The sequence below is a fragment of the Sphaerodactylus townsendi genome, linkage group LG04, assembly GCF_021028975.2.
Source record: "Sphaerodactylus townsendi isolate TG3544 linkage group LG04, MPM_Stown_v2.3, whole genome shotgun sequence".
Lineage (NCBI taxonomy): Eukaryota > Metazoa > Chordata > Lepidosauria > Squamata > Sphaerodactylidae > Sphaerodactylus > Sphaerodactylus townsendi.
The window spans coordinates 110170527-110187937 of NC_059428.1; the positions used below are offsets into that span (position 1 = coordinate 110170527).

The 17411-nt window shown below is 41.0% G+C and overlaps 1 protein-coding gene across 1 annotated transcript in view; it reads right to left on the bottom strand.

The window, feature by feature from the left end:
- Positions 1–4241: 4241 nt before the first annotated feature.
- LOC125431015 (ras-related protein Rap-2a) overlaps positions 4242–17411 on the bottom strand; it is a 29575-nt gene continuing 16405 nt past the window's right edge. The window contains exon 2 of the mRNA XM_048493486.1: positions 4242–8113. Within this exon, the coding sequence (XP_048349443.1) occupies positions 7876–8113 (238 nt within the window). The 3' untranslated portion in view covers positions 4242–7875. The remainder of the gene's footprint in view (positions 8114–17411) is intronic.

The following is a 17411-nucleotide window of genomic DNA, read 5'->3' on the forward strand; positions in this document are numbered from 1 at the left end:
AATGTGTGTTTAGGACATTCTTGTTAATTAGTATAGATTGGGTACATTCTCATGACAACATGCAGGTTTCAAGGACATTTCAGAGGGGAAAGCTAGAAAATTTACACCTGAGCAGTTAAGGTCTACTGAGAGCCAGTGCAATGTAATGGTTTGTGTCATAGTAAGATCTGCGAGATATGAATTCCCCACTCAAGTACCCAGCTTGCTGAGGGAAAAATGTAGATAACTGGGGAAGGCAATGGCAAACCACTCTGTAAGCATAGTCAGCCTAGTATATGTCATGATGTAATATCACCCCCTGGGTCAGTAATGGGACTTCCTTTACCTTTTTAATTACATAACCAGAGGGAAAATAAGGTAAAATCCCGCAGGGTAAAAACACACACAAACAGTGTTTCTGAGAGAAAATAATATCATCCTTTAGTTGCTTTGAAAAAGTTGTTTTTCACAAATGCTCCCTCATTTTAAAAAATGTGTCACAAAGAGTACAGGACTTGCAAAATGTATCAAGCACAGCTTTCAGTTTTCACAGAAAAAACGCACTCTGACAAATGTTGACAGTGTTTTAATGGACATCCATTTACAGCAACATAACAGAGTTTAAAGTATTTTTTTTTTGTAATCTCAAGGATGCACATATTCTCCACAGTATTTCTATTTTCAACTGCCACTTGTAAGTTTTACAAGAGATGCCACAAGGAAAAGCTTGGTACAAAATGGACCTTGTCTGCAAACGGGTATGAAAAACTGGAATAAATCAGGAGTGGGTTTTTTCCCTTAAAATTCAATTATAAACACATATACTTACCAAATAATTTCAGTGGCAGGTATATTCCAGTATTGTTTAGGAATGCAGGCTGTGACAGGCAATTCCACTGCAGATTCAAATGAATAACTTCTCCTTTACTTGTCCAAATGGATGACTGGTCAATTACATTGGCTGCACAACCCATCCCAAGCAGAGGTTGACTTTTCCTGCACCGGTGGACTTTTCCTTTTTTTAGTGGAAAAGTCAGCCTGCAAGGTCCTTTTTTGTGGTAGAAAAGAGCTACTGTCTTAAACAAAATGCTCAGATCCATTTGTCATAGGAAGAAAGATACTTAAAGAACCATAGATCTCATTGAAACCATGCTGTTCACCATTTGTAAAGGCCTTTAAGACTAGCATAGTAGAAAGGAGTTAGCCTGCTGGGTTTCTTGGATTTTAACAGGCAGCTTTTATTGTTAAAATACAATTAGTACTGGATACAGCAACATTTGAAGTCAATTTGTGACAATCCTTTGGACTTCTGAATGTGCACAATTTGTTATGCTCTATCTGAGCACACAACCAGACTTCTTTTGGCCCAGTTTACACACAGTCTGACTACTGGATGTTATCCTCTTTTGACTTTCTATAATCTAACTTAGGTTTATGTTGGAGAAAGGCACCTTTGGCTAGAGAAATTTTCAAGTTAAGTGCCAGAGTATTGAAGCTAATGAAAGTTGATTATCCATATGGATTTTGATTAACTAGTCAAATTGATACGTATTTGAAAATAAAACATAAATTCTGAAGAGAAATTTAGAAGTGTCTGAAGAAAAAACAAGCACTCTGGTAGACTGTTTTAAAGAATTGTTGTGATGCCATCAAGAACTGAAAATTTAACATTTTATTGCTATTTTCATTTTAATTGTTGAATTGAATTGTTATAAATGATGTTTATTTTTGCATCTGTTAGCTGCTCTGAGCCTGGCTATTTGCTGGAAAGAACGGGATATCAAATCAAATAAATAAATAAACAGCTATAGCATGTACACATTTTCTCGATGAGATTTTTCCTTATTTCTGATTCTCCTCTATTACCCTACACCATTGACAGTAGTTTTTGGCTTCTACAGAGTGCATCAATTCTGAAGTGCAGCAAGATGTTATTTTTCTGTAAACTGCTCCACATGACAGATTTCCTACATAGATATCACTTTCATGGAGAAAAAATTGTCTGGGTGTACTCATGTTATTTCTATTTGAGCGCAAATAATGAGCATTATCTGAGCAACTCAAAGGCCACATCAGTTTTCTTCTCCTTTCCTATTACTGTTGCCATGAGAAAGCCTGCCCACCTCCCAAGAGTTGGCTCTTAGCTGCTCAAACACTACCTCAGTGTTGTTGATATAATTAAACCAAAGCAGTAAATCAGTAGCTGCAGGTAGGTTCTATGCCTATGGACCAACTTTCCACAGACAAAAACTGCATCTCTCTATGATACTATTTAGAATACTACCAATTATGTTAAACAAGTAGCATCTCTGCTTCCCACAAATGGGTGTACATACTTATGTGTGCCTTGATAGTGGAAAAGGATCACATCATTTGCTGGACTGATCAAGTAGGAAACTTAAATGGAGATCTTGAGAAAGCACTGGTGTAAATCTTCAGGCCAAAGGGAGTCAGAGAAGAATGAAGGACAGAAAGAAAAAATTCTAGGAAGTAGAATTTTTTACCAGCATTTCAGAATCCAAAATTACTTCTAACTGTAACCTGTTTTCAAACGAACTTTTTAAAGTATGGTCAAAGGGAGAATGAAACAAACATGCAAGATATTTTATTTTAGGTACGTTGTCCTACATTTTTTGGCAAAGAAAATAATTAAATTTTATTATCCCTATACTGAAAACCTAAGGGCTAAATTGCTTATTTATATTTATCCTTATATTTATTAAATTACTGAATGTAATAGCTAAGGGCCAAATCATTTATATGTATCCCTATATTTATTAAATTACTGAATTTAATAGCTAAGGGCCAAATTACTTATTTATGTTTATCCCTATGTTTATTAAGTAATTGAATCTCAGTATCCTTATATTTAATAATTAAGGAGCAAATCCGGGCAATAAGGCCAGCCAGAGCCATGGTTTGGGATTCTGCAAACCTGAAGAAACCCTCATGTTAGCAAAGCTATTATAACTATTGTTAAGCCCCCCAATACTATCGTTTTGGGGATAAAAAAGCCCCAATGATGTTGTCAGTAATCTCTGTCCATGTGCTGGCAGTGTGTGTGTGTGTGGGGGGGATGCTGAGTTTGGCAGGATGTTGATAGTCACAGCTACCTAAAACAGCCTGAACATTCTGAGGAAGCAAGGGGGGTTAGGGGTGGTGGTCAATTTAGTAGGAACGGGAGCTTGCCGTGGAGGGAAACTAGCAGGTGACAGAATGTAGAGGGGGAAAGGAATCCCCCAGTAATATGATTTGGAGACCTTCATTACTATGTATTGTATTTTGTCTTCCGAACTGCAACTCAAGCGCACATCCTGAAATATGTGAAAGTTTACAGAAATGCAAGTTGGGGGAAAGGAGGGGAAGGAGATAAAAGAATTCACAGTCCATGCTACTCTATATGCTCACTCTCTTTAGCAGAAGTAGCACATTTACATAGAGTTATTACTAAATGGGGGGAATTGCTACCAGAGGCCTTTAGAAGGACCTGGGCCAAACTGCCATGGAAATTTGCCTATAGAATGAATGAGCCAGTTATCAGCCACAAGACCAGCTGACGGCTGCGTACAATTAGCAGCATTTGTCAGTCTTCAGTGCCCTAGCCATGGAATACATAGTTCTCACAGTGTGCCAGTCTCCAGTGTTTGGCACCTGAGGACCCACATGGCATAGGAACAAAAACCACCCAATACACATTTCTTGTCATCAACAATGGTGTATTTTATCCACACTGGCAGGATGACAATGCAACTGCTAATCACTGTCGGTTGGCTTGAACAATTGTATTAACATGAGCACCACTGTGACAGATTCAAATTCAAGCTAATGGACATTTTGTGAAGCAACAGAAGTCTAAAGGCTGTGAAGTGTAGTGGATCTGATGTGTAATACTGATGTGTAATACTGTATTAGGCCCCAATGCATTTTAGATCAATGTTGCATTGCTAATAATAGCTGCAATTAGCTTTATTAAATTGAATACATTTAATGTCTAGTTGTAGTCTACTCCACAGATGTTTTAATTCAACTGGTTGTATTGCTTGGAAATAAGATGCCTTTACAAAAACATTACCGATTAGCTGATTATGTATGGATGAGGATTTACAGTTTCTCACCAAGAGCACCTGACAAATGTGTTAATTTCCAGAACCAGTTTGATGGGGCTAACTAAATTCTTACCAAGCAATTAAAAATTTGACAGATTCAGTTCTGTTTTGAGCAAGATGGTGTGGAGGGAGTGAGACAAGGAAATTCAACAGACATTTCATTAAATAAATTTATTTGTTAAAATAATTTAACTCCAAATACAATTGCTGAGTTTGCATTGAGTTCTATGTACAATTTGATTTCTTTTTGAAACATGGTGATTTTAAACAACTGACCCCTTAGAAAACTTGCTGCGTTTTTTTCAGTTATCAGTTGCAACTGAGCACAACAATCAAGTGTTCAATATCTTTATCCAACTCTTCTTCGAATTCCACATTGTCAAAGGGTAAGCCCAGTCTCAAAAGCACACTGCAATCATTCGAAACCCTGATCAAGAATTGACAAGAGGAAAAATGCACATGAAAAATCCTGCCAACTCTACTTCATCACAGAGTTTTGCCATTACTATCTAGCTGGTGCTTGAAGCACATGCTGAGAAAAAAAAAACACATACATCTCCCCAACCTAAAGATAGGGGGCTTGTTATGTAAAAAAAAAGCAAATACCAGTAAGTTTGTCCACAGGAAGTTAATGGCATCTTGAGAAATGGAGTGTATAAAGAGGAGCTAAGGTACTGTTGGTCCTGTCAGAAGAGAAAGCCTCTAAACGCTGCTATTGATACAGAAAGGAAGAAGAATCCTTATCTTGAAAGCTTTTATTGTTGATGATGGCTTGGTTAGCTCTTGTGAAAAGGAAAGGGGCAATGAACACATCTCCAGAAGGTGTTGCAACATTTTACAATATAAACGTAAATATGCCGTCTGCAGAAAAATACAAAGCTCTACCAGAATAGCTAAAGAATAGCGGGTCTTTAGGTCAAATGATAATATTTTAAGGCATGTTATACGATGAAAATACTATCATTGGAATTTGACCAGGATACAAAATAATGCACTGATCCTTGATAAGTAATTCCCAGGATGTGTAATGGTACTGATGGATGCTAGCATGTCATTCCCATACATTGAGTATGAGTGCACCGCTGTGGCTAGTTATGAACATGGCAGGGTATACTCCATATTCCCAGTAGCACGGAGATAGAGTTGTCAAGTGGCTGGTTTAGAGCAGGCCTCTGCCTGCTTAGCTTCTTGAAATCTATCTCCAGCCAACATAAAACATCTAACACAATAAAGCCTCGTTCACAAGATAAGCCACCATCACCACTGGAGGGAAGGTGGCAGAGAGGAGTCAACCGTAAGAGCCCTGGCACCTTTGAAATTGGCACTAGACGACTGGCCATCGCCTATTTTTCCCCATGGTTCTCCTTGTTGGCATAAATACATTACACAGAGGCAAATTCAACTCACTGTCCCACTAGTAATGTTTGCAGAATCCAAATGGCATACATGCTACCTCCTTGATTTATACATCCCATAAAACTGTTACTTCTGCAACAACACACAGTGTTTTGTCTCCAAAACCATAGTACGCATTATCTAGGAAGTTTTTTTTTCTGTTCAGAAGATGGCATTGCAATTACTTCATACCCATTTTCATCATAAATGCTATTTCTTACTCATGCTATCCATGTCCCTGTTCTGGATGCATAAACTATCTGCCATGCAAGAGCGAGAAACTGTTTTTGGAATGGCTTATTTCAGTATTGGAAATTAATGCTATGCTGGGGGGAGGGGAGAGAGAATTTATTTCAACTCTGCTGCCAGTTATTTCTCTGAGACACAAAGCTACCCCTGCAGAGGCATCCCTCCCAAAACCAATTATAGATACTGTTGAACTCACAACCATCTCCCCGCTCCTTGAGACATGCAGGGTGTCAACAGTAGGTGTCACAGCTCCAAAGGTGGTGAAAACTAACGGTGGTTCCAGAGAAGGACACCCTGCTTTGCATTACACTCTTTGCTTCCCCAGTTATGGGAAACCATGCAAGGACTAAGGCAACAGTGGCCCCTACTCATCCGTCATTTTCAAACTGCGAACTTAATTAAACGCATTCTGTTGTACAAGAAATAAAGTGGCCAAGTGTTGTCAAAGTTCAAACACACATTTTTAATGCATTTCTTCAGATGCACTTTGGATTGCAAAGTGTGTTTCTGCTGATGGAGGCAGATGCCTCAGAACTCAACTACATTACAGCATTTGTAGAAAGTCACACACACACAGTCCCACCAACAGGCATACAAGATACACACACACCTTTCCAATCGTCAACACAAAGGACGGCTATTTCACAAGACCGAGAAGCCAAAATCCAGGACGGCATTTGGACCACAGGCTCAATGGGATTGCATGTAAAGGCCAAAAGTTTCCATCAAAGATCCATTGCAATATGACTGTGCCAGCATTTCAACTCTAGACATTCCGATTGAAAACTTCCTTGCTTGATTGTAGGACATCAGAATAGATATAACCAGTGCTGTTTAGTCATGCAAATGATAAATATTTCACTACTATGAAAGTTAAGATCAGAGGCCGAGCACCATTTCAAAACAATATTTTCACTCACTTTGTCACAGCAATAACTAGGGCAACAGTGTCACTGTATGGCAGCATCTGACTAGCATGTTAGGCAAATGAAGGGGGGGGGAACCTTCTCCCTCCCTCACCTGTGGAACTACAACACTGTGTATTCAACTTCTGAGCCAAAGTAACTTCAACACAGCTAATTCAATTAACCAAGCTGTGGTTATTAAAGCTATAAAATGGCAAATTTGACTTTCAAAGGTTAATCGGGGTACCATACCAAAGACATAGCCCTTAAAAGGCAAGAAAGAAACCGGTGCACTTACAACTGAAAAATGCAAGATGCTCAGACTGTCCCCCTAAGGTTTTTGCAAAAAAGGAACATCTGGATACAACATGGCTTCATTTTCCTTACAAGATGGTATTTGTTAATGTGCTAAAATTTTCCTTGTCAGTAAGGCTAAGTGATATATTTCCCCCCATCACAGTTCCTTCCCTCCCAGATCAGGAAAGAGATGAAGAAGTTTCCTGCTTCGTAAACAAAGGGTTTGTTTGGTTTCTTGTCTGAACAACATCTGAAGCAATCCATACCATTTCTGAGCAGCAGAGTATTTACCACATTCTGATGTCTCACTGTTCTCTTCACAAGCCGTTGATTATTTTTTCAGAGCTCCTCTCTCTACTTTCAAGTACTGATGGAATATTTTCCTTTTCGCATGATGGGATAATAGAAAATAATCAAATTAGGGAGGGGGGGGGAACCATAATTACATCTATTTGCCAATAATCCTAGTAACACTTGTGTCAAAGGTAAAGATGAACTTAGCATATTTGACTGAGTAAACTTGGCCACAAGTGACAAGTCCTGAAATTCAGTATGCAGACACTTAAAAGTTGGTTAAATTTCATTTATCAGCAGAGAATATGAAGAGTGCAAAGGGTCTTTGCTGGTGCTCTCCTTTTTCACAACCATCAGCAACTCTCAACTGAAAGGGGTAACTGCTGCCGCTTGATTAGGCCAACGAACATCATTTGTGCTCACCCTGTAAATCTACTGGCTACACTACAGAGTTGCAGGTATAGAAGATGTGTTCCAGGTAAGTGACTTGTAGAAGCTCATCAGCATCAATGTTTTGCTTGGAGTTAATGCTGCTACTCTGCTTTGGATTTATCCTGAGGGACCCAACTTAAATCACAAAGCGCAGCAGTCAGTTCGGTTACCTTACCAAAAATACAGCAAATTAAGGTCCAGTTCCATCAATTGTAATGCTATTGTATATTACATGCAGAACAACATGGGTCATCTTTATCTGGCTGGGAAGCATAGTTCATCTGTCTGACGATTTCTGCAAACAGCTCATCCACCATTGTTTTACTTTTTGCAGAAGTCTCCATAAATGGACAACCCCATTCTTCAGCCAGAGCTCTGCCTTCACTGGATGATACTTCCCTCTCACTCTCCAGGTCTACTTTATTCCCAACCAATATCACAGGGACCTTCTCATACCTGCAATTAAAATGAAAAACATAGTTTAAAACTTTTGCTGATCAATCAATCCCCAAAACATTTTAAGGTGGCACAGTGCTGACTTGGAGAATTTTGTTAAGCCATTTGGTGTGGGAGGTATGCTTAAGAATAGCTATCTTTGTAAAACTGCTCCACAAGCTTCAAAATGCAGGTCAAAAAACATGCTTTGAAACGAATTCTAAGGATGGAATCAGGTGCCATTTTGAACCAGGATCAAGCCAGAATGTCAACCATTTGTGCATGTACTTTGTTTCTCTCTGCTTCCCCCTCCCTTCTGGCACCCTGAATTTCAGTCAGAAGCCAACACCAACTATTTTCTATCCTCAAACTGAAATTCTTAACTAATCCTTGTCAAGCCTATCAACTGAGTTCATGCATCACAAGTAACCTGTTTCTAACTGGAGAAGAGAGGGATGCACGTGAGCACATCAAACAATCTGCAATCATGCCTGATGCAAACAAACCTGTCACTAGTTTCAGAAGGTGGCCAAGTTGGTCTGCAGTAGAACAGTTAGACTTGAATTTAGTGGCGCCTTAGAGACCAACAAGATTTTCAGGGCATGAGCTTTCAAGAGTCAAAGCTGCTGTTGCCAGATATGAGTAAAAATGAAGTTCTTTATATCCCAGTCAGAAGGTGGGAAGGGTGTTGTAAAGAATGCTCAGGAAGGATGCAGAGATATAATGCATATTTTAATTGCCTTGATTAGAGCAGGTGGGATGTGCTAGGAGACAGAAAATTAATATCTACAGTGAGACAAGGATCCTATGACCATATTTAGCAATCTCCTGACATTCTAACAGTGAAGTTGGCCAAATCTGAGAACACTTAAATCCAGTGACTGGAGTTACTAATGGGCAAGAAAGAAGTTTCTACAATGTAAAAAACATTCCAGGTTTGCAGAATACACACAATGATAAAAGAGGTACCTGTAGCTTTAGCAGAGTCTCTAAGTGGATGTTGCTAGGCAACCACTGCATTCCAGGCTAGATTTTAATGCGTAAAAGGCAAGGGGAGGGGGCAAGGTCATTTTCAGGGCTGTTTTGGCCTTTGAGGGCCAGGGCCAAATTGAGAAATTCCTGGAGACTTTGGAGTAGAGTCCGAGGACAACAGACTTTGGGAAGAGAGGAGCCTCAACTGACTATAACGCCTTAGAAATCACCCTTCAAAGCAGTCATTTTCTCGTTTCCATCTGGAGACTGGCAACCCTAGGCCTAGAAGCAACCAGTTGCTACTGTTCAACAACTGTTCAACCCACTGTGGAGAAAGGCATGGTATAAGTAAGTAAGCAAGCAAGCAAGCAAGCAAGCAAGTAAGTAAGTAATATAGCTGAAAATGGGAACAGGTAAAAGATAGGCTGGGGAATAGCTGATGAGAGAAAGAAGATGAAAAAGGGAAAGGACATGGGATTTCCAGGTGGAGGAAAAGGGGAAATAACATGGGAAAGGGAAAATGTCCCCCCCCCCAACAAGTCCCCTCATGCCTTGGCCCAGCAGCTATCACCAGCCATCACCATAAAACTGTGCCATCATTCTCCTGGGTAGGGGCTGCTGGGGGTTGGAGGTGGGGGGAGAGGTGAAGACACAGGGGCAGATAAAGATAGGCTGAATGGTAGATGAGTAGGAGAGAAGGACACTGGAAAAGGGAGACACTATGGGGGCTTTCAGGGAAGGAAAAGAGGACACAGTGTGGGAGGGGAAACGAAATGCCCCCACAAGTCCTTGTGGATCCCCACTTGTACCTTTTCTAACATGGAAGCAGACTCTGGGACCAGGGCTTGCAACAAACAAGATACAAACTCTCTCCCCAGATCTCTCATTCCTGCTCATGTTTCATGAAGGGAGCTTTGGCTCTAAAGCTTGATGGTCCCCAAGATGACAGTGGACTCAAATCTAATCGTCCTTTTTCTTCACACTCTGTCATGATGTCTGAATGCAGCCGAAATCACACGACTTGATTAAATTATACTGCTTAACAGGTTTCAGTATCATTCCATGAGATGGGCTGGAGAGATCCTGGCCACTGTGAAACACCTGAGGTTTCATCGTTCCAACACAAATATTTATAAAATGATGCAAAGATTTGCCACTTGGGAAAGCAGGAGCCCAAGGGTCCAGCCCAGCAGCATCAAGCAATATCTCAAGGCTCCCATCCACCCTCTTTGCCATTCCATGTAGGACAAGCTCCCCTATTCTGGCCATGCTCTCTAAGCCACAGCAGCCCACTCCCAATGATTTACTTTACAAAATGTACAAAGATGCAGAAGGCACTGCAGGAATTACAAGATGCTGGGTTGAATCCTATAATTTTCTTCTGCTAAGTCCTCCTTCAATGAAGAAAGATTTCCTCCAGTGGAAAATGGCTTTTCCATATAGAGAAAAGCCTTTGTTCTTGAAGTCTGTTGGAGGAAAACTTGGTGGAAGGTGTAGGATCCACCAAGATGAAAAGGAGTCAGTACGATCCGATGCACAATTCCCAGAAACCCAGCTAAAGTTGAACTAATGTAAATCCTTCACTTGACACATTCACCCATCTCCAGTTGTCTTAACGGTCAGAAAGAAGATAAAATTATGTCGGGTGCACCCCTCAGACCTACATATTATTATTTATTTGGCTCCCACCTCGCTTTTTCCAACCAAGATTGGGCTCAAGGTGATGTGCAGAAGCAGACATAGGCCTAAATGAAATGGGTGGCATCCACTAGTGGCAGGGGTTAGGGCAGGATATTTGCTGATACCCTGCTCCTGACACAGACCATTGATTCATACTGTTCGTCTGTCCCCCAGAAGTAGCAGTTTTGGGGTAACTTTGGGCAGTGTCAGGAAGAGAGAAGCAAGGAAGTCCTATTTAGCTGGAAGAAATCCCTCTGCTAGCTGAGATTCTCTGCAGGATCCAAGCCACAGTTGTGGTAACAGCGCCATCACCAAGGGCAATTAGTTTTCTCCACTTTTCAAGAAGTAGCCCATTATCTCAGACAGCTCTGGCATGATCCCAGAAAAAGGAAATTCAACAGTTTTGCTAATTTAACCTCTAAAATTCTTTTTTTTTTAAGTTCACGAGAAAAATGAAAAATCAGACTGGTTAGTTTGTCCCTACAAGAAGACTCACTAAAAGGAATACATCTGCCATCTAGAATTACCATCTGTTTTAATTCTGGACATATTAAGACAGAATGTGTTTTTACATTTTATATTAGGCATCTGGTTCTAGCTATTAGCATTTCACTGCTCAGAATGAGTTGGCTCCAAAGGATTGTGCGCCTCTGTTCATGGAGCAGACACTTCCCCAACTTTTCAGCTACAATCCACTGCTCCGTGTGTGTGTGTGTGTGTGTGTGTGTGTGTGTGTGTGTGTGTGTGTGTGAGAGAGAGAGAGAGAGAGAGAGAGAGAGAAGATTGTCAAGAACAGCATTTGTTTTATATAAGCATTTCTATCCCTTTCTTCTCCCATGTCTGGGGACTCATAAGAACATAAGAACATAAGAACAAGCCAGCTGGATCAGACCAGAGTCCATCTAGTCCAGCTCTCTGCTACTTGCAGTGGCCCACCAGGTGCCTTTGGGAGCTCACATGCAGGAGGTGAAAGCAATGGCCTTCTGCGGCTGTTGCTCCCGAGCACCTGGTCTGTTAAGGCATTTGCAATCTCAGATCAAGGAGGATCAAGATTGGTAGCCATAAATCGACTTCTCCTCCATAAATCTGTCCAAGCCCTTTTTAAAGCTATCCAGGTTAGTGGCCATCACCACCTCCTGTGGCAGCATATTCCAAACACCAATCACCCGTTGCATGAAGAAGTGTTTCCTTTTATTAGTCCTAATTCTTCCCCCCAGCATTTTCAATGAATGCCCCCTGGTTCTAGTATTGTGAGAAAGAGAGAAAACTTTCTCTCTGTCAACATTTTCTACCCCATGCATAATTTTATAGACTTCAATCATATCCCCCCTCAGACGTCTCCTCTCTAAACTAAAGAGTCCCAAACGCTGCAGCCTCTCCTCATAGGGAAGGTGCTCCAGTCCCTCAATCATCCTCGTTGCCCTTCTCTGCACTTTTTCTATCTCCTCAATATCCTTTTTGAGATGCGGCGATCAGAACTGGACACAGTACTCCAAGTGTGGTCGCACCACTGCTTTATATAAGGGCATGACAATCTTTGCAGTTTTATTATCAATTCCTTTCCTAATTATCCCCAGCATAGAGTTTGCCTTTTTCACAGCTGCCATGCATTGAGTTGACACTCCCATGGAACTATCAACTAAGACGCCCAAATCCCTTTCCTGGTCTGTGACTGATAGCACTGACCCCTGTAGCGTGTATGTGAAGTTTGGATTTTTTGCCTCAAAGCAGTTTACAAAATAAACAGAATTTAAATGAACAGAGGCATATATAGTACAAGGCTCCAACATCCTGGGCTGGTTTCACTAGTTACTCAACACCAAACTGAAGGCTACAAAGTCCATGGGTCTGACCTGCGGACACCAATGACATTTTAGAGCTGAACTCAGCCATTTAAACATGCTGTTAGGACCTGATTGGGCCTGCAGTACGGTGGGACAAGGCGATCTTGTGTCCCCTCCCCATTCTTTTTCAAGCACTGAGATAGGCAGTTTCAGCACTTGAGAAGTCATGGAAGGGGGTTCCAAACACACTGCTGGCCTTTTCAGGATCAGATCCTGCCGGTAGTTTTTCTTGTGGCATCTAAAAGGCCAGCAAATTTACTGTGCCATAACTTTCATTACTGAGTCTCAGTGGGCTCTGGTTAACAGATGCTGATACCACAATAAACTTGATAGCTGTTAAATTACTGCCAGAGTCTGTTGTTTTGGCTGCAGCATACACAGCTATGTTCTAGTATTTTCTAATCAGCTTATATTAGACTATAGAAGGAATAGCGTAGAAATTCAGCCCTTGGTTATAAATGGGGATCAAGTAGAGCGGGGGGCCAGTTTTAAGTTTCTGGGTGTTATGATTAAAGATATCTTGACCTGGGGCATTCAGACTTCCGTGGTGGTTAAGAAGGCCCAGCAGAGACTGTATTATCTGAGACTTTTAAGGAAACAACAACTGAATGAAAAACTGCTGGTGACCTTCTACTGCTGTGCTATAGAGAGTGTCTTAACATACTGCATCTGTGCATAGTTTGCCAGTTGCACAGTGGCAGATAGGAAGGGGCTCCAAAGGGTGATCACTACTGCCTAGAGGATTACTGGCTGCCCTCTCCCCTCTTTGGAAGAATTTTATAATTCCTGCTGCCTAAAGAAAGTTCAGAATATTCTGAAGGACCCGTCTCATCCGGGATACTTTATTTTTGAAATGTTACCATCTGGCAGACAATATAGGATTATAAAAACAAGGACAAATAAGCTTAGAGATAGCTTCTATTCTAGAGCTGTGGCTAGGCTGAACTCCATGGTTTCATGTTGATGTGGTTGGGTCTGTGTAGGGATGCGTGGAGGAAGGGGAATGTGAGGATGGGGTGTGAGGTCTGAAACAGTGTGCATAGAGGAATGCTTGTAAATTTCCTTGCGCATGCACAGTGACAATAAACACTTCTTGTCTTGTCTTACTGAGGAATCCAGGCATTTTATTAAATATATGCAAATATGTGAACACAACATTGACCCCTGCTAGGAAATCAGAAGTGACTGGAAAGAAGACTGGCACTCCAAGGATGGGACCATCTTTGCTCCCACAGCCACAAAGCTTGATAATGCAGTGAAAAGAAGCTCCCAACCTACCTCCCCCCCAGATTTGCTCCAGAAACAAGAACACGCTGCCCAGAAATTTACTGAGTGCATGGTGTTCTTGCAGCGTGTCAAAATGCAGACATGTCAGAGGCATTTTACATCTGCAGTCAATCTATGATTCATACTAGAGAAATATTTTTATTTTAGTATAATGCTGCAATGCAGGGGGGGGAACACTCCAACCTTGACAAAATAAGCCAAGCCAAATGTTTCCTTACAGCTATGCGACTTTATGAGCAGTTACTGCACATTTCACTACAGAGTTCAGTATACCTCTGTGATGCAATTCATTTGACACAAGCAGTATTTTATTATTTCCAATCATTACAGACATGCTTTGCATGCTTCAACATGTTTGGGATTTGCAGATGGCAGGAATGCTGTACGTTCGTAAAAAGTTATATTTTTTTGAGAGCGGGGCCTGCTATTCCTGAATGTGCAGGTGCCCTGGTTTGAACTTCATTTACACATTAGACTTTGGCTTAAAGCACTAACTTGTTTTCCACAACTAGCAGTCGTGACGGCAATTTGGGCATCCTCTTTCTCTTTATTTCACAAATGAGGCATCCTTGACTAGAAAAATATTTCTATCACAATCCTAGCTCCTACACTTCAGAGAATGCAAGGAACACAATGTGTCTTTAAAAGTGCAGTAGGCTGCATTATATGACAAATGTCCTAAAAGATGAACACGATTTTGTCAAACATAAAAAACCTCATATTTACTATCATGACACTTTGAAGTCCGTTAGAAAGCATCTACGAATTATGGTTTTATTTGACACTACCTGCTTTCTTTGAATCTTCAAATTAGGAAAGACAAGGGTCAAAATCCTTTCCTTTTTGCCCTCCCTCCTCAAAATAAGCTTCCTAACTGATTTATAAACATCTTTAAAATAGCACCATTTCTATCTTTTTAAAAATACACGGTTTCATTTCTGCCCTATGCCAAGTAAACCCAAGTAAAATGGTATTTCCATGGGTTAGATCCAGCTAGCTTTTTCACTCAACCTCACCTAATTCTCCTCCTTCGTACAGCCCCTTTCCCATGTGCCTTTTGCCCATGGAGGCATCAGGATCCCCTCACAGAGTCTTTTTAGTAGTCAAAGGGGACCCATAGTTTGCTCTCTACTTCACCAGGGGCGAAGCTAGTTGGATTCAGCCCCATGCATGAATTTACAAATCACAAACGTCGTATTTTTCACTATTTCTGTTCATCTGCTACGTAGCACAAGAATATTAAGGCTACAAAGAGCTAAATATTTGCTGTCTGCACAGGCAAACCCAATTTAAGAATTATAGTTAAGCCTCAGATGACAACACTTCCAAAGCAGCAACCAGACAGCAGTCTGAAAGAATGAGCAATCTTCTGTTTGCCAAATGCTAAAATGGAGATTCTGACACAGCACAGGTGCTGACAGAGGACACTTTTCTATTTATTTATTTTTTAAATCAGAGTATGTTTGCTACAAAGGCCTAAGTCCAAACCTCTAACGCATGAAAAGGGAAGAAGGAACAAAGTATTCCATTTCAGTGTTTTAATACATTGTGTGCTACTTGATGACAGACTCCTCCCTTCAATATCTGAACGTATACTGATACAAATAGTAATATTGTGTAGCCAGTAATTGGAGATCATCAGATTTTTGCAATATACAATGCTACCATGTAACAGTAAAAACAGCTGTAATCACATTAGTGCAGAGTTTTGGAGGTTCTCACCTGCCCTGACCTGGACGGTCCAGGCTAGCGGGATCTCATCAGATCTCAGAAGCTAAGCAGGGTTGGCCCTGGTTAGTACTTAGATGGGAGATCACCAAGAAATACCAGGGTCATTATCCAGAGGAAGACAATGGCAAACCACCTCTGTCTCTTGCCTTGAAAACCCTACTGGGTTGCCGTACGTTTGCTGTGACTTGACAGCCCTTTATACACATAACCTGCCTTGAGGGCCTACTGAGGGCTGAATAGAAAGACAAGATGGAAAGAAATAAACTGCCCAGCTATGACAGTAAATTCACACAAAGACAGAATCCCGTGCCATCTGGTCTGGGTGCTGCCTGCAGAACATGTGAAACACGAAAGTCTGCAATTATAGAAGGAAAACTGTCAAGCTGTGGACTAAATGTGAATGGCTGAATTGCAGCCCCTCAAGTCTAAAGAAGTACTCCCTTCTTGTACTGGGGACAGCATGGTTGGAGATTCCAGACCTGCTCATTATTTCTAGTTCCCATAGTAAAAGAAAGGTACAATTTTTTAATATGGACTTTTAAAAGTCTTGGCAAACCTTCCAAGAACTACATCATGCTGTAAAACACTTTTCCCTGTTCTAAACACATTAGAGCAATGTCCCCCTGAACAGTGACACAGGCACAAGTGACTGCAAAGGGCTGTTCTCTTGATCATCATTGGTCACAATTTTTCTCACTTGAGTCGCTACAGGCAGGGAGATACCAGCTTTTCTAAGAAGGGCAAACACAGAGTGAGTCAAAACACCCAGACCATCAAAAGCCTTCCACTGCTGTATGGCTGCTTTTCTTTACTCTGTGCCCTTCAAACCCCAGTGTAAGAAAGCAACGCAGGGAATGACTTTGTAGAGCAGTTTTTGGAAGGATCAAATGTGCTTGGAAGGAAAGGGAGGTCCTTAGACCCATTAAGTTCAGCCTTTCAGCTCTCTGGATCCCAACCTGAAGTGGCAGACCTTAGAAAACAGAGTACATTCAGCAGCCCTGCCTCCCAAAAGCTAGAAGAAGACTGCACTTAGAATCGGTGCATCCAAAACAATGATTTCGGCCCAAGACTGCATTCAGTTGTAAAGGAATTACATAATCGCTGGACCCTTTCCCTCCTACCCCACTGAGTAAAAAAGGAGCTGCTATGAATCAATTCAGCTGTATTTTAAAATCATCGTGAGGTAAACAGCATACTGTAGGTGAGTGGACCTCTAGACAACCTGTCTGCAAAAGAGACGGCTAAGGATTTGACTTTCTTTGTGTTACCTATCTCCATGAACATGGATTAAGAAAATTAATGTCTATTAAAGGTATTAAGCTCAGTCAATGTTTAAAGTTCAAATTCATTCTTTCATATTTATTTCAATTATAGTAAGCTACTCTTCCAAAAACATAACTTTGTTCAAATAAAACCTGAATACAGACACAGTCTCTTATTTATTCACTGTGTTGAGCACTTCTTCGGGGGGGGGGGGGGATCCAAATTCCTAAACAAGCACAAATTTAAACAATCTATAACTCAAAACCAGTGACTGAAGGATGGCCTGATACAAAAATCTGGGGGAGAAACAAAACAGCTTTGAGGTTAAAAAGGGGGGGAGGGATAATAAACTGGGGTCCGGAACTGGCAAGTGACTGCTGATAATGAGATTGTGCTCCCGCCTCCTAGGAACTCCCGCTTTATTTATCATTTACATACTTTGTAGCCTGCCTTTCTCACTGGGATAAGGCAGATTACACAGAGTGAATCGATAAACCAATAGGATGGGAAATTCAAGAACCAATGAAACAGGATTTGGATTA